General features: G+C 50.1%; 1 protein-coding gene across 1 annotated transcript; it reads left to right on the top strand.

Moving 5' to 3' along the window:
- The first annotated feature begins 7,210 nt into the window (after positions 1–7,210).
- On the top strand, positions 7,211–8,520 carry LOC131517784 (ras-related protein Rap-2c-like). Its single transcript, XM_058740364.1, has one exon. The coding sequence runs from the start codon at positions 7,295–7,297 to the stop codon at positions 7,895–7,897; it is 603 nt and encodes a 200-aa protein (XP_058596347.1). The 5' UTR covers positions 7,211–7,294; the 3' UTR covers positions 7,898–8,520.
- Positions 8,521–17,650: the final 9,130 nt, after the last annotated feature.

The following is a 17,650-nucleotide window of genomic DNA, read 5'->3' as shown; positions in this document are numbered from 1 at the left end:
CCAGTTATCTCCCCTACTCTATGGGCAGAAAGGGAGGAACCGCTGGGGTTTCGGGGCGAGTGTATGCGTGTGCATCCATGCTCTCGCACTCGCTGGCGGAGGCCGTCCACGCGCGTTTGCGACGTTTCCAGCAGCTCTCGGGGGGCTCCGTGTGTGTCCCCCACCCGGGGAGGTTTGCACAGCTGTTCTCTGCAGATGCCGTGGCCGCTGCTTTGTCCCCAGGAATGCTGTTTCTCCTCTCTGCCTGCAGGTACTAAGATCCTAGTTCCTCCCAACTGGGAAGAGACCTGGAGGTCAGAGAGTCTCTGTGGGCTCGGGGCCTAAGGCTCAGAGGGTTTAAGACTCCTTAGCACGATAGGCTGAGATCATGAGACAGGCCAGGAGACTGGGGGGACGGGGCGCACCGGGCACATGGTGTGAAGTTTGCTCCTGCAGGCCCCTCCCATAAATGTCGGGGCGTGGCTCCCGCTGGAGACAGATGGTGGACTGACTGGTTTGCCTACCACTGGGCAGGTGAGTCCAAATGGGGGCTCTAGGATTAGGACGGTCTATAGTGCAGCCCTCCGAAGCCATCCGCTCCAACTCAGACCTCATCTGTGATAAGGTAATAATTTGATTTATGTTTTCTTGAGTCCCTTGGACTTATCTCTCAAGCGTCTGGGTCTGGGCAGGAATAATGAAAGTGTCATTGACTGGGCTCCTTCACATCCCTACGTTAAGCCCTGTATTGTTCTCCGTCATGCTCCCCAGCCTTTTGGACACAGACAGCCTCAAGGAGCAATTGTGTAGTGAAAAAGCCATATAGCAGGATAATTAGGGTCTAATTCAGAAAGGCAAGAATTCATTCAGTTATTCAACAAATGGGGTCCGTTTTGCTGGGATGCATCATATGGTTTCATGAAATTCCGGGTGCCGTGCAAACTCGCACAGTAAAAATCACGGCACTCCAGAGGGTCAGGACTCAAAATATTTCATCAGCAACACACTGAAAACAGACAGGAACCGGGGCGCCTGGGTGGCGCAGTCGGTTGGGCGGCCGACTTCGGCTCGGGTCACGATCTCGCGGTCCGTGAGTTCGAGCCCCGCGTCGGGCTCTGTGCTGACGGCTCGGAGCCTGGAGCCTGCTTCTGATTCTGTGTGTGTGTGTGTGTGTGTGTGTGTCTCCCTCTCTCTCTGCCCCTCCCCCGTTCATGCTCTGTCTCTCTCTGTCTCAAAAATAAATAAAAACTGGGGCACCTGGGTGGCGCAGTCGGTTGGGCGTCCGACTTCGGCTCAGGTCACAATCTCGCGGTCCGTGAGTTCGAGGCCCGCGTCGGGCTCTGTGCTGACAGCTCGGAGCCTGGAGCCTGTTTCAGACTCTGTGTCTCCCTCTCTCTCTCCCCCTCCCCTGCTCATGCTCTGTCTCTCTCTGTCTCAAAAATAAATAAAAACTGGGGCGCCTGGGTGGCTCAGTCGGTTAGACGGCCGACTTCGGCTCAGGTCACGATCTCGCGGTGCATGAGTTCGAGCCCCGCGTCGGGCTCTGTGCTGACCGCGCAGAGCCTGGAGCCTGCTTCTGATTCTGTGTGTGTGTGTGTGTGTGTGTGTGTCTCCCTCTCTCTCTGCCCCTCCCCCGTTCATGCTCTGTCTCTCTCTGTCTCAAAAATAAATAAAAACTGGGGCGCCTGGGTGGCGCAGTCGGTTGGGCGGCCGACTTCGGCTCAGGTCACGATCTCGCAGTCCGTGAGTTCGAGCCCCGCGTCGGGCTCTGTGCTGACCGCGCAGAGCCTGGAGCCTGCTTCTGATTCTGTGTGTGTGTGTGTGTGTGTGTGTCTCCCTCTCTCTCTCTCTGTCCCTCCCCCTGATTCTGTGTCTCCCTCTCTCTCTGCCCCTCCCCCACTCATGCTCTGTCCATCTCTCCCAAAAATAAATAAACGTTAAAAAAAAATTGTTAAAAAAACCCAAACAAACAGATAGGAACCTAATAAAAAGGATAGCACAGTGGAATACGTTAAGTTGTTATTTTAAATACATTAATACAATAAGAAATATGGCCCTTTGTCTCAAAGGCCCAAAGAGCAGTGGACACGGGGAGGGTGCAGCTTGCGGCCCGGGAGACAGGACAGCTGGAACACCCGGGGGGGGGGGGGGCGGTGCGCTCACGGCACAGCAGTCACGAGGCATCTGGGGGATGCGTGAGGGGAGCGTCTGTGTGTTCTGTGTATTCCCACATACCTCGGTCCAGCCGGTGCCGTTTTCCATGTTTACCTCGCAAAGAAAATCACACAAAATGCAAAATTCACGCTATGCGGGCCTGGCTCCTGCATTCTTCAGTTGTGCTGGAAAAACTCATTTCCAAAGCCTGTGTCATGGCAGAACCGTAGTCGTGGATTGTGCCAACCACATGGGAGGCACTGATATCTGTGCCAGGGGGCCAGCAGTGAGCGGTGTCGGGGGGCTAGGTCGTGGGAGGGACACAACAAGCAAAGGGATTCAAAGAGCGTAATGGGGGCCCCTCCATTCGTATGTGGAAAACTAACCCCCAAAGTCTGGCATTAGGTGGGCCCTTCGGGGAGTGATAAGGTGACGGAGACCCCAGAAAGCTCCCTTGCCCCCCACCGTGAGGACACGGTGAAATAACAGTTGTCCGCGAACCAGAAAACGGAATCTCACTGAATCCGCCAGTGCCTTGGCCTTGGCCTTCCCAGCCTCAGAACGGAGTCATAAATGTTGTTCGCTACATCTCCCAATCTGCAGTAATCTGTTCTATCAGCCCGAGTGGACCGGGGCGGCAGGATAGTAAGTGACGATCTGCGGTAGGTGGCACTGCGGTAGTTCCCCACGTCCTGGGGGCTTTTGGACAGGAACCCGCTGTGTCACCAGTCTCCAGGCCAGAAGTCCCAGATCAAGCTGTCGGCAGGGTGGTTCCTTCCGTGGGCTGCGGGTGGAGAATCTGTTCCAGGCCCCTCTTCCTTAGCTTCCGATGATTTACAAGCCTCTTTGGCTTCTAGAACACCAGCCCGGCCTCTGACCTCATCTTCAGGTGGCATCTCCCTGTGTGCACGTCTGTGTCCAAGTTGCCCCTTTCAGAAGGACGCTGGTTATATTGGATTAGGGGCTGTCCGTGGTCCAGCGGGGCCTCAGCCGATTACACCTGCAACGGCCCTGTTTCCAAATGAGGTCCCACTCCGAGGTACAGAGGGCTGGTACCAATGAATATGATTGGTACCAATGTGAGTTCTGTGTATTCCCAGAAGTAAGTGACATTTGAGCAAAACACCTAAGTAAAATGAGGGAGTGGGCCATGCAGACATCTGAGGGAACAGCATTCCGGGGGGAAGGAACAGCAAACATAAGATTCTGGGATGAAACGCAGACTGGCACGCTGAAGGAGTAGGGAGAGGATGGTCGTTGTGTCTGGAGGAAGCAGGGAGAAGAGGGGTGAGCCATGAAGCGAGAAGCAGAACGATTCGGCGATGGGAAATTGTCAACTCTGAGTCATAAAATTAACAGAATTAAAGGAGAAAAAGCTATATATTTATCAGGGAACAACAACAATGCAAATCTCAATACAAGTTCTAAGGTATAAATAGACTAAACTTTCCTTTTATGATGAAGGATACCCATTACAGGACAAAAGGATACATCATATATATTTTTTAATGTTTATTTATTTTTGACAGAGAGAGAGAGATAGAGCACGAGCAGGGGAGGGGCAGAGAGAGGGGGAGACCCAGAACCCGAAGCAGGCTCCAGGCTCCGAGCCGTCAGCACAGAGCCCGACGCGGGGCTAGAACTCACCAGCCGTGAGCTCATGACCTGAGCCGGAGTCGGACGCTCAACCGACTGAGCCACCCAGGCGCCTCAAGGATACATCCTTTAATGGTATGTCGTAAAGGCATTTCTGTCAGTTGGAGCTCTGTGGTTCAACATCGATATTTTGGAGTCTGGCTAGAGCAACAAGAAAAGGAAATGAACTGTGTACTCACCACTGTTTGCAGATAGTATGTCCCCCCGGCCCCCCCGAATGAGGCATTTGCAAACTGTTAGAATGGAGTCAGCTACCTTTTACGCCCTGGTCTCGTAGGCTGGGAGTCCACCGTTTTTGCCGTCGTCGTCGTCGTGGCTATGGAGCCCGCTGCCCCCGTCCTCCACTGCCCACCACGCCCCCTGCCATCTCCTGGGGCTGTCGTTGCCTCTGCTCGCGGGGCTGCTGGAGCCCAGCATGCTGGCACATGTGCAACCTGGAAAAGGGAGGGACTTTGCGGGCAGCCCTGGAACGACGAGGAAAGGGCACCAGCGGGCGCACGTGCCCCTCGCTACCGCGCACCAGGGGACGATGCCGGGGTAGGACGCACACCGCTCCCTAGGGTACTCGTACAGCAGTGGCAAGTCAAGGACGCTCTCTGACATCAGATCTCCCCGCTCCCCCGTTTTCCCCTTCCAGGGTCCCCATTCCTCATCTCCGAGGTCACCTCCAAAAATAAACCATTTGCCCACAAGACCACGTCCCATGTCATAGCTTCTGCTTTTGGAGAGAACCCGAATTAAGAGAAGTGACCGGGGCGCCTGGGTGGCTCAGTCGGTGAAGCGTCCGACTCCAGCTCAGGTCATGATCTCGCGGTTCGTGAGTTCGAGCCCCGCGTCGGGCTCTGTGCTGACAGCTCAGAGCCTGGAGCCTGCTTGGGATTCTCTCTCTCTGTCCCTCCCCACTCATGCTCTGTCTCTGTCTTAAAAATAAGTAAAACAGCGAGCTGGTGATGAGCCTTGGCCTGTGGCACAGGGACAGTGACTCAGGGGGGTGGATTAAGGTGTGGTGCAAGGGACGTGGAGTGTGGTTCTGTGCGGCAGGGGTGGGGTTAGCGTGCTTTCCTTAATGGCTTTAAAAGCCTGAACGAATACTAAGGACAGGCTCAAATTAGCCCACTATCGATTTGAGATACTCTCCGAAAATCAGCCGCCCCTGGCAATATCAGGGCCCCTCATCGCCTGCAGGCACAGGGCATTTTAGGATGAAAACCAGGTCCAGGATTCCCCGCAACTCATGATGTCGTTACTTCTCTCTTCAGTCATGTATTTAATCCCCAGTTCAACCAACAAGGGTGTTTTATGTTAATCAAAATAGCAAATTATCATACTGTCCATTTCTATCATATTGTCTATTGGAGAGTCTCTTTCAAATTACTTGACCATACTTTAACTTTTTTAAATGTTTACTTAATTCTGAGAGAGACAGAGCACGAGCAGGGGAGGGGCAGAGGGCACTGGAGACACAGAATCCCAAGCAGGCTCCAGGCTCCGAGCTGTCAGCACAGAGCCGGACGTGGGGCTCGAACCCACGAACCGTGAGATCATGACCTGAGCCGAAATCAGACAGTTAACCTACTGAGCCACCCAGGCACCCCCTACTTGACCATACTTCATAGTCTCTTGTTCCTTGCTCAAAATTTTAAGCTTCTTTTTTTTATTTCTTTAAACACATGAAACATAATTATCTCATCTGTCTGATAACACCAATGTCTGCAGCTTTCCAGACGTGGTTTTCTTGTCTGTGTTTCCAACGGCTCTCATTCACGGTGTTTTTTTCCCTGTGTGTTTTGTGACTTTTCAGCAGCAAGTTGCCTACGTTCCCTCAAAAGCTATCTGTGGGAAGTTGTTGAAGCCTGCCTTGAGCTTGCCTCCCTCCAGTGAATATTTGCAGTTATCCTTTTTAAAGATGCATTTTTACTTTTGTTACTTTGCAGTCAGAGAATGTCTCATAAGTCTTCTCTATTTAGAAAGCGAGTTGTCTGTTGTGTTCCATATATAATTAATATCACAGGTCAAGGGTGCTCTGTGCACCGTTAATAGAAAAGCATGTTCTGTGACCACAAACACCAGTGTGAAAGATGTATCCCGTTGTCACTTAAACGTCATCTCTGAGCCTATGCTGCCGGGAGCAAATTCAAGCTCAGTCAGAACTGGGGCCCTGTCCCCTACCCCCACACGGCTACACCAAAATGACCGAGGTCAGTGGCACCCCGACACAGGGAAAGAGTAGCTATCTCCGCTTTCAGCCCAGGCCTCTGGGTCTCCCTCAAGTCCTAAGGCATCTGTTTGTGCCCGAGTACAAGGTGAGTGGAGTTCACTCAGGTGGACGACCCCAGGACTTTCTGCCCAGCCCCCAGGGTCCCCTCTGAATCAAGGAACGGCAAGAACGCTGTGCAGGTGTAGAGCAGAAGCCCGAGAGAGACTGGCAGCAGGGGGGTCCGACCTGGAGGACCCTCTAGAACTAGGATGACCCCAAAGCCCTGTTGCCAAGGACCCCACCGGTCGATACTTGAGGCCGGGTGGATGCGTGCACACTTTCATTTTCAAAAGTGGCCAGTTTGACTGGTGAGTTATGTGGTCACTCTTAGGTCAGGAGGGCATGATGGAAAGCCAGGGAAGGTTTGAGTGAGGGAGTAAAATGTGAGTTACATTTTACAAAGTTCATTTGGGCGTTGGTCAAAGACAAAGGGGTCTGGAGGGGACCAGAGAAAAGGCAGGGGCACGAGGTACTCGGTACTCCGGGCACAGAAGTCGGCGGGGGAGCGGGGAGGGCTGCAGGAGTCACTTGGGACCTTCAGTCTGAAGCTCCTTCGCAAGTTTCCCCTTCCCTGGGGTCCTCCTGGTCTGGGGAGGGGCCCCAGCTGCGCAGCCCAGCCAGGCCTGACCTAGAACGAGGCAAGCCTGGCTTCCGGCCACGGGGCTGGCTCTGAAATGGTGGAGAAATCCTGCATTTCCCGGGTAGACATGGAAGGGATCAGGTTACCTTCTAGTCCCGCGGACAGAAGGGGCTCTTATGGGAAAGGGGGAGCAGAGGGCAGGGACTGTCGGAGAGGCCCCAGCTCGTCGTCAGGTGGGGTACGGGAGGGAGGCCGAGCAGGGCCCGGCAGCCTGGGGACCCGCCGTGAGCAAGGTCGGAGGGGGGCCGGGGGGAGGGGAAGGAGAGGTTTGGGACGTGGAGCTGGTGGATAGGGCGGCGCCGGATCGCCCCGGGCCGGAGGCGGGCCAGACAGTGGGGTAGGGAGCGGGGCGAGAGGCGCGCGGGGCCCGGCCTCCTGGGACCCCCGTCTGGGCTGGGGGAGTTCTCCGCCCGGCGGCAGCCGGCCTCCGCGCGCCCGCCCTCCGGGCCCCTTCCTCGCCTCCGCGTCCCGCCCCGCCCCTCCCCTCCTCCCCTCCTCCCCTCCTCCCCTCCTCTCCCCTCCTTCCCTGCCCCCTCTCCCCGCCCCCGCCTCCGCGCGCCATTCCTCGCCGTCCTCCGGCCGTGCGCCCCGCCAGCCGCGTCTCGGCCATGGCAGGCCCGGGGCCGCGACCCGCCAAGGGCTACCGGGTGGTGCTGCTCGGGAGCGTGGCCGTGGGCAAGACGGCGCTGGCCACGCAGTTCGCCTGCGGCAGCTTCCCGGAGCAGTGCGAGCCGTCGGTGGAGGAGCTCTTCAGCAAGGTGATCGAGGTGAACGCGGCGCCCGCCCTGCTGGAGATCGTGGACACCGTGGGCGCCGAGCACCTGGTCACCCTCAAGGACCTGTACATCAAGAACAGCGACGGCTTCGTGGTGCTCTACAGCGTGTGCAGCGAGGCCTCGTTCGAGGCGGTGCGGCCGCTGCGGGAGCGCATGGGCCGGCTGCGGGGGCCCAAGGCCGTGCCGCTCGTGCTCGTGGGCACCAAGGCCGACCTGGACGCCGAGCGCCAGGTGCTGACGGCGCGGGGCCGCGCGCTGGCCCGCGAGTGGCGGTGCCCGTTCCTGGAGGTCACGGCCAAGAGCAAACTGATGGTGGACCAGGTGTTCACGCAGGTGGTGCGCGAGGTGGAGGCCCTGGCCCCGCCCGAGGAGCGGGCCCCGGCGCTCCCCACCAATGCCCAGGACACGTGGCCCTCGGAAAGATTCATTGGCTGACGCGCAAAGGTGACTTTTTAGTGTGTCCGGCGCGTTTCTGATTTCTGAAGCTCAGTCCTCCTTCCCTGCCTTTTTAAAGAAAGTTTTCCGGCCCAAGACAAGGGATGATGGCTTCTGTGTCTGAACTCAAACCAGCGCTTTGGACTGTTGGCCTGAAAACTTGGCCACTTTGTTTACCTCTTACAGGGCTCTAGGAAACCCAAAATCCGTATTGTTTTCCTGGATGGAGAGTCCCAGCCTTTTCTTCACATGGGATTTGTTACAGGATTCTCTTTTTTCCCCCCTTTTGATCATTAATGCCTTCGAATGCACCAGACCTTTGAAATTGATTGAGGAACATGAACTAAAGACTTTAAGCCTTGGATTCTGTGAGGTTTTCATGTGTTTCCCTCTCATCCGCAGCCTTGCGTTACAGCAGTAATATTTTCCTCTCTGTGTATTTCTAAATATAGTTATGACATACACAGCGTTGGTTTGAAAGGGATATTGTATACCCTGGGAGGGGACACGTAACTGCTCACACACAGCTCAGCCTGCCTTCAGCTCTGTAATTGACATCTAGTCGATTTTGAATCTGTACACTGAGTGAAAATAAAGTGATTTTAAAAGGTGATAGTTTTAAATATCTGTCTCTCTAATACTTAAAGCTACAGTTTCTACAGTTTGCACGCACGGTCTCTGCTCCTAAGCTGTTTCCCAGGAAGCACGTTAGGAACCAGAGGGAAAATGGCCGCATCTGGTATGTGTTTCTTGTTGCCAGCGTAGGTGTATTTTTGTCTCTGCATGGTTTACAGTGACATGGGGACTCCAGCAGAAGCAAACCGTGTTTGGGTCTTCTTGTATAGTTTTCACATAACGTGGCAAGAAAAGTTTTCTTGCACCCGTTTAAAAACATTATGGTTTTGTAATTTGAAGAATTTGCCTGTGGTATGAGTTGCGTGTGCTTTATTTTCATGATAACACATTTTTCAAATTTAGGAACCTAGCCTTACCACTTAAACGTCCTTCTAAAAGAAAGTAACAAGAAAAACAAAATTAAATAAACAAGAATTAAATAAACAAAACTATGCCAGGGATCTGAAAAAGTTCATTTTGTTACAGGGAAGTTATCTATACAGTGATGGTTATACAGGCTCTGGGAGCTTTATTTATATTATATGTGTTGGGTGAACAGAAGGATGGATTTTATTTTAACAGAAAAAAGTATAAGTATGTTAGAGCCTGTCAGTGCCTGACAGCCAGTTCACCAGGGGAACGGGCTAGGTTGGGTGACACCAGTCTTTTATCTCTTCCTCTGTCCCTGGGCCCTGGCGGAGGGCGGGGGAGGGAGGTGTTGGGCACTTACTTGTGAAGCCTTGAAGTCCAGCCTATTCACTCTCTCCTCTGACCCTCTGTGTTCTGGGGTCATTCCTCCTGGCTGAGTTACCCACATCCCCCTCCAGGACATTTCAAACACAGGGAGGAGGGGAGGGGGTCCTGCAGAGTGGTGAAGGGTGGGGGAATACCTTCCTAGTCTCAGGTGTCTTTGTCCAAAGCTGCCCCTTCCTCTGCCTGAACAGAGGCAAAAACCCAAGACTGTTACTGGAGTGGATGTTGGACTGTGCAGAGAAAGCACGCAGGGCGTGAACAGTGTCCTGTCCCCAGCCATGAAAGCAGGGCCCCCGAGGACTGCAAGCTGAGTGACCCTCTGAGCCTGCCTGCCCCTGCTTCCCACCAGCCCTGTCTTTCTGACTCACCACTTGCTTGCACTGAGGCCTCCTGGGAGGTCTTGTGTCCCTGGATCCCTGTGCCTCTGGAAGATACGTTCAATCCAGGAAAAAATTCACAAATAGCCATTTCTTCGTTTAGATTCCTAGGACCTCCTCAGACCCTTTCACTCAGATCTACATTTTGGCTCAGAGCCCAGGATGTTCCTTGCTGACCGGTGAACATAACAAATACTCAGGCCCACACGATCGGCTCCTGGGACCTCAGGAATATGTTTGAAGCCGTTCTCTGCGCACGCAATCGCGCACGCAAATACATGTAAAATTCAAGACCTACACACCCGATTTTCTTTCTCTTCCTACAATTTCACGTGTCTAACTTCCATATGTCACACACAGTTGCCTGGAGTCCCTCTGGAGTCAAGTGCAGCCTAACTAGAGTGAACTTGAAGCAGCAGATATGACTGCTTGTCAGGTCCGGGTGCTGTGGTCCATGGAGGCACTGCCTGGTGGGGGTGGGGCGGGGGGGATACCTGAAACGGGCAGCCTAACTCACCAGCCTGCAAACGGTGTTACCATCTCAGGTCATTCACAGCTGGGCCCTGGGCTGGGGGCCACGTGCGTGCGTGCTCAGCATAACCGGGGCACGTGAAAGTGGTTTCCCAAGTGGCTGTGACATTCCCATGCCCTCCGGCATCCGATGCCCGTAAACGCCCTGCAGCTCAGAGCACCTGCAGCCTCCCTTCTGGCCCGTGTGTTGTGGGTTCGTCTGTATCGTTCAGATCGCTGGTGATGCTGAGAATTCTCTGGGAGGGTTTCAAATGACATTCGATTTCTTCTCCAGTGAAATGCCTGTTCTTTTCATCAGCTTTTAAAATTGTGTAATCTGTCCATTTCTTCTTGGTTCTTGGAGGTTTTACTCTGTCTCTGGGGTGGGCAGCCTCTGAGATGCCTCCAATGACCCCACCTCCTGGTACGCATGCCCTGTGTGACTGCCTCCCCTTGAGGGGGGGCAGGACCTAGTGACTCTCTACTGGGGAATACAACAGGACAACAGTGATGGGAATGTCACTTCTGAGATTAAATTCCAAACCACTGACCTCTGCCCTGCTCGGCCTCCTTCAGAGCCCTTGTTCTGGAAAGGCAAGCTGCCGTGTTGGGACTAGCCTGGTGGAGACAGCCATGTGGCAAGGAACTACTGTCCCAACCGGCAGCTATTGAGGACCTGAGACCTGCCCACAGCTCCTAAGTGAGCTTGGGAGGGGGGACCCTTTCCCAGATGAGCCCTGAGATGAGAGCAGCCCCCGCCAAGCCCTCCCCACAGCCCGTGAGGGAGTCTGAGCGGAGCCCCAGCTGAGCCGCAGAGGCTCCTGACCCACAGACACTGTGAGATGGTGAGTGTGTATTGTTTTATGCCAGTAAGTTTTAAGGTAATTTGTCATTTAGCTACAGACAACTACTACAGCCGTTTGGTGCCTGGACTAGGGTGCCGATGTACAAATATCTGAACCAGGCCGTGGGCAGAGCCAGGTGGGATTCTGAGGAGTGTTAGGTAAGCACTGAGGCATCCTGGACAGGCCTTTAGTGGAAAGCTGCGCTTTGAGGACGCTGCCAGTGAGGGCGCACAGGGAGTGAGGAACAGGGGTCTTGTGACATAACGGCAGGAGCGTGGCCACCTTGTCATCTGCAGTTGTGTGGGGAGCAGTGTACCTGCTGCAATCCAGGAGCCGATGGGTAGATTTCCGGGCCGAGTGCAGAAGAAGCCGCCTGGCCTCTTCCTGTGCCTTATGGTTTCATTTGAGCAGAGAGACAGGCTGAAGGCACTTGGGAAACTAAAAGGAACCAGTACCTGATAGTTGTCAAAATTCGCAGTTTCTCCAAAGGACAAAAGATGCTAAAATTAAGAAATGACTTCCCGGGGAACATCAAATCCAGGAGAACTGGTCTCAAATGAAGCCAGGGGCGCCTGGGTGGCTCAGTCGGTTAGGCGTCCAACTTCGGTTCAGGTCACGATCTCACGGTTCGTGGGTTCGAGCCCCACGTCGGGCTCTGTGCCGACAGCTCGGAGCCCGGAGGCCGCTTCAGATTCTGTGTCTCCCTCTCTCTCTGCCCCTCCCCCACTCACGCTCTGTCTCTGTCTCTCAAAAATAAACATTAAAAAAATATTTTATTTTATTTTATTTATTTTATTTTTTTAAAAAAAATTTTTTTTTTTCAACGTTTTTTATTTATTTTTGGGACAGAGAGAGACAGAGCATGAACGGGGGAGGGGCAGAGAGAGAGGGAGACACAGAGTCGGAAACAGGCTCCAGGCTCCGAGCCATCAGCCCAGAGCCTGACGCGGGGCTCGAACTCACGGACCGCGAGATCGTGACCTGAGCTGAAGTCGGACACTTAACTGACTGCGCCACCCAGGCGCCCCTAAAAAAATATTTTAAATAAAAATGAAGCCAAGGGTGTGAGTACGTGAAGCCCTTTGTCAAGACCTCAGAAAGATCAAAGGTGACAACTCAGAGTACTGTTCAGTCACATGACGGGCCTGTTAGAAAGATGAAGCTGTACCCACAAATCCTCTCTCCCAAAGACAGGGCCTCTGGGAAACCTCAGCGGTGCCCCTCAGCCATCTCAGGAGGAGCCCAGCGTAGAGCAGGTTCATCTCAAAGAGCTTTGTGGGTGCGTCTTCTCGCTAACGGAGCGAGCCCAGTCCCCAAACAGATTTGTGCGCGGATCTTTTCTATTACAGAGTTAACCCCAAATCACAGGAGACCTACAAAGTTTTTTGAGAAAAAGTTTATCAGTCCAAACACGATCTGTTTGGACTAAAAAAGGACAGAGCCATTCAAAATGAAAAGAGACTTTGGACACCCACACCCCCAGGCCGCACAATTTTACTGGAAGGAAGCAGGCTGAGAAAACTGGTTGCAAACATGTGCTTTCTTTAAAAAAGCGGTGGGGGCGGGGGGTGGATGTTCAGAGGGCAGAATAAAGAGGTCAGAGGACAGAGCTCAAAGCAGTGGAGGATTATTTCTAGGACGTAAGACCTAATCTGGGGCACCTGGGGGGGGGGCAGTAGGTTAAGCATTGGACTCTTGGTTTTCAGCTCAGGTCATGATCCTGTGGTTCTCGGGATCGAGCCCTGCATCGGGCTCTGCGCCGACGGCATGGAGACTTCTTGGGATTCTCTTTCTCTGCCCCTCCCACACTCGGTATGCTCTCTTTTTCAAGATAAATGAATAAACTTAAAAAAAAAAAAAAAGACCTAATCAAAGAATTTCTTGGCTGGGTTTCACAGTTGCTATGACCAGTGACTCCTTCGTGTTCCTCACTGGTCCCTGTCTGAGCAGGAGGGTCGGGAGAAGTTACCCCACGTCAAGTCTACCACTGTATGCTGTGGTGTGTGTGGCAGGGGTGAGCTAGCCAACCTGGATCTACAGACCAAGAGAAACTGTGTTTGAGGAATGGCCCTAGAGGAGCCTCGTCCTCACCTAGACTTGATTTCGATGGCATGACTGTGAAATTTAAAATGATCAAACATAGAAGATTATATTACTCCATTTTATAATATTAAACCAACCTTGCATTCCTGAGATAAACTCCAATTGGCTGTTATTTGATATAAATATTTATACATTTGATGAATTGACTTTGCTAAGATTTTATTCCGTATTTTTGCATCTTTGTTCATGAATGAGACTTGCCTATACATTTTTTTTTATACTGCCCTTGTTTGCTTTGGTAGCAATAGGCTAACACATACATACACACACACACGCACGCACACACACACACACACACACACATCTAGTTGGGGAGTAGTCCTTCTTTTTATATTCTCTGGGAGGTTCTGTGTAAGATTGGAATTATCTGTTCTTTTGACATTTGGTAGATATTGCTTGAAAATGCATTATTTTGAAAAAAATATACAGTGTCTTTAATGGTTATAGGTTTTAAACTTTCTTCTTAATTTAGTTTCCCAGTTTGTATTTCTTTAGGGACCTATATCCTGTCTTTTCAAATGAATCTACAGAAAATATTAATAACAAAGATGCCTGGGTGGCTCAGTCAGTTGAGCATCTGACTCTTGATTTCAGCTCAGGTCATGATCTCACTGTTCGTGGGATGGAGCCCCGCATCAGGCTCTGTGCTGACAGCATGGAGTCTGCTTGGGATTCTCTCTCTCCCTCCCTCCCTCTCTGCCCTTCCCCTGCTCGCACACATTCTCTCTAGAAAGAAATGAACTTTAAAAAACACTTTAAAAAATCGTTCATAACGACCTCTTAGACAGGATTGTTAATAACTGTAGCATCTCAGATTACCTTCTCTGCTTTTTCGTAATATTGGTTTCTTCTGCCCTTTCTCTACCTCTACCTCTGGCTCACTCCACCAGTCATGGAGGAAGAGCTTGATGGAGTCTCAGAAGCAGACTTGAGGAGTTTAGTGTGCAAGATGCTCACTAAGACATGTCTTTGGGAACAAGACCTATGGAAGGCAGGGAACACGGCAGGAAGGCAGGAGAGGTTGAGCATCAGCGCAGCCCTGGCGAGGGCCTTAGCCAGCCTCCAGGGGGATCTCTGGGCCTAGACCTGCCCTTCACCTGCTCTGAGTTGAGTAAAGACAGCCAAGTCTTTACACCCTCCCCTCAGATCAGTCATTGTCCATGGGAAGTCCCCAAGAAAGGGACTGCTCTCTATAGCTGAGACGGTCCCTAAAGGGGCCCACAGCTGAAGTCTTGTCAACTAACAGCCCTCCTGGCAACTGAGGCAACAACCCTGTTGGAGGGGAATCTGGGCAGTACATCCACAGTCCATCATGGCAGCGGCAGAGTGGGTGAGTCACATCTTTATTTTCCTTGGTCTGCTTTCAGTCTAGCTAACTCATGCCACATAACTGGCAAGGAAGAAAATATCCACGGCTGTTACGGTCATTGTAACTGGTCCTGAGGCCATAGTTGAGTTTTGAATTGTGATAAAATATACATAACACAAAATTTACCATCTTAGCCATTTTTAAGTGTATAGTTCGGCAGTGTTAGGTATATTTACATTATTGTACAACCCACCCCTGGAAGTTTTTCATTTGTAAAACTGATACTCTATATGCATTAAACAATCACCTCCCCCAGCCTGGCACCTACCATTCTGCTTTCTGGTGCTCTGAATCTGACTCCTCTAGGGACCTCACAGAAGTGGAATCAGACGATGTTCATCTTTTTTGTGACTGGCTTATTTTACTCAGCATAATGTCCTCAAGGTTCATCCATGTTGTGGCACGTGACAGAATTTTCCTTCTTTTCAAGGCTGAATGTATTCTCCTGTGTGTATATACCACTGTGAGCTTATTTATTCACCTCTCAATGGACACCTGGACTGCTTTGACCTTCTGGCTACCATGAATAATACTGTTCTGGACATGGGTGTGCAAATATCTCTTTGAGACTCTTTGGATATACACCCAGAAGTGGAGTTGCTGGATCATATGCTAATTCTAGCTTTAATTTTTTGAGAATTACCATACAGTTTTCCACAGTGGCACATTTCCACCAACACCAACAGTGCACAAGTGTTCCAATTTTCCACATCCTCACACCACTTGTGATTTTCTGTCTCTTTTTTCATAATAACCATTCTAGTAGGATCATATCTCATTGTGGTTTTGACTTGTATTTCCCTAATGATGAGTGATGTTGAGCATCTTTTCACGTGCTCATTGGCTATTTGTATCTCTTCTTTGGAGAAATGTCTACTCAAACTCTTTGCCCATTTTGAAATCAGGAGGGTTATTTTGTTGTTAAGTTTTAGGAGCTCTCTATATATTCTGGATATTAATGTCTAATCATTAATGTCTTATATGATTTGCAAATATTATTTTCCATTCTGTAGGTTGTCTTTTGATATTTATACTTTTTTTTTTTTTTTTAAAGAAAGAGTGAGAGCGGTAGAGGAAGAGAGAGAGAATCCCAAGCAGGCTCTACACCCAGTGTAAAACCCAACATGGGGCTCGATTCCATGATTCCATGGAGATCACCACCCAAGCCGAAATCAAGAGTCAGATGTTCAACCAACCGAGCCTCCCAGGGGCCCTGATATATATATATATATATATATATATATATATATATACATTCGATATACAAATAATGCTATACAAAACATTTTTTGATAATGTCTTTTCATATGCATATAAAATATTAACACTCTCATGAAGTCCAGTTGTCCAGTTTTTCTTTCGTTGCCCTTGCCTTTGGCATCGCATCCAAATCATTGCCAAATCCAAAGTTGTAAAGGTTTTGACCTATGAAAACAGGTTTGGGTCCATTCTATTCCATGGTCTATGTTTGTCTTTATGCCACTACCACACTATCTATTTTGGCTACCAAAGCCTTGTAATGGTTTTCAAATCAGGAAGTGTGTCTTCCAGATCTGTTGTCCTTTTTCAACATTGGTTTGTCTATTTGGGATCCCTTGAGATTCCATACATATTTTAGGATGGGTTTTTCTCTTTCCGCAGAAAATGCCATTGAGATTTTGATAGAAATTGCCTTGACTTTGTAGATTGCTTTGGGTGGTGCAGACACCTTTATAGCCTTCAATCTTCCAGTTCGTGACCATGGGACCTTCTTCCATTATCTCTGTGTCTTCTTTCAGCAATGTTTTGTAGTCTTCATTGTACAAGTCATCCACCTCCTTGCTAGGTTTATTCCTAGTATTTTATTCTTTCTGAAGCTATTGCAAATTGTGTTCTTAGTTTCCTTTTGGATAGTTGGCCATTGTTAGTGTATAGAAATGCAGTCAATTTTTGTGTGTTGATTTTTGTATCCTGTAGCTTTCTGAACATATTATCTCTAACAGTTTTTTTTTTAATGAAATCTTTAAGGTTTTCTGCACTTAATATATCCATGTATATGTCTGTCATCTGAGAACAAAGATAATTTTATTTCTTCCTTTCCAATTAGTATGCCTTTTTTTTTCTTGCCCAATTGCTCTGGTAAGAACTTCCAGTTATGAATAGAAGTGGCGAAAGCATGCATCGTTGCCTTCTTCCTGATCTTAGAGGAAAAGCTTTCAGTCTCTCATCACTGAGTACGATGTTCCCTGTGGGCTGTTCCCATATCACTTCTATTGTATTTAGCTTCCTGTATTTCTGGTTGGTTGAGTGTTTTTATCATGGGTGGACATTGAATTTTGTCCAGTAATTCTTTTTGCATCAAGTGAGATGATCATGCAAGGTTTTTTCTCCTTCATTCTGGTAACATGATGAATTACACTGATGGCTTTTTTATGAGGAACTTCTCTTGCATCCAGGAATAAATCCCACTTGGTCACAGTTTACAAACCCTTTAAAGTGTTGTTGAATTCTGTTTGCTGGTATTTTGTTGAGGGCATAATCGATATTTCCCCCCAGTTTTATTGGGATATAACTGACATGGAACCTGGTATAAGTGTAAATTGTACAATGTGATGGCTTGACACATGTGTATACTACAAAATGATCAGGTTAGTTAACATATCCTTCACCTCACCTAATTACCATTTTTGCTGTTGTTGTGATGGGAGCATTTAAGACCTACTCTCTTAGCGACTTTCAGGCATGATTTTTCTAATTTTTTTCTTCCACTACCTATTCCCTGTTTTATTTCCCCTTAGCTGGGACCTTGGCTGGTTGGAGGTTTTCATCTAGTAGTAGGATCCAAACATACCCAAAGGATCTGAATTCTCAGCAGTTTCCTGCCAGTTTTGGGTTGACATTGTTTTCTGATAACCTTTCACAACTGGAATGGAAGTACCAAGAGGTGCCCCCAAGAAACCACTTAGTTCCTGGGAATAATAGCTAGAGGAGCCAGTTCCTTGACCACCCTTTGACTCGCAAACTCCCGTATTCTGGCTTTGGGAAAAACAGCACTCCATATAAGTAACTGTACTATGACTATAATTGAGATAACGTCACAACCTGTGAGATGGAGTCCCATCTTTTTGGACTGTGCTAAAAGGAGTTTTCAGGAGGTCATTCAACCTACCAGGTCACTGCTTCCAGATGAGTGCATCAAAGA

The sequence above is a fragment of the Neofelis nebulosa genome, chromosome 7 (assembly GCF_028018385.1).
Source record: "Neofelis nebulosa isolate mNeoNeb1 chromosome 7, mNeoNeb1.pri, whole genome shotgun sequence".
NCBI lineage: Eukaryota > Metazoa > Chordata > Mammalia > Carnivora > Felidae > Neofelis > Neofelis nebulosa.
Note: the sequence above shows the minus strand (reverse complement) of the source record. Positions and strands in the feature narration are given on the sequence as shown.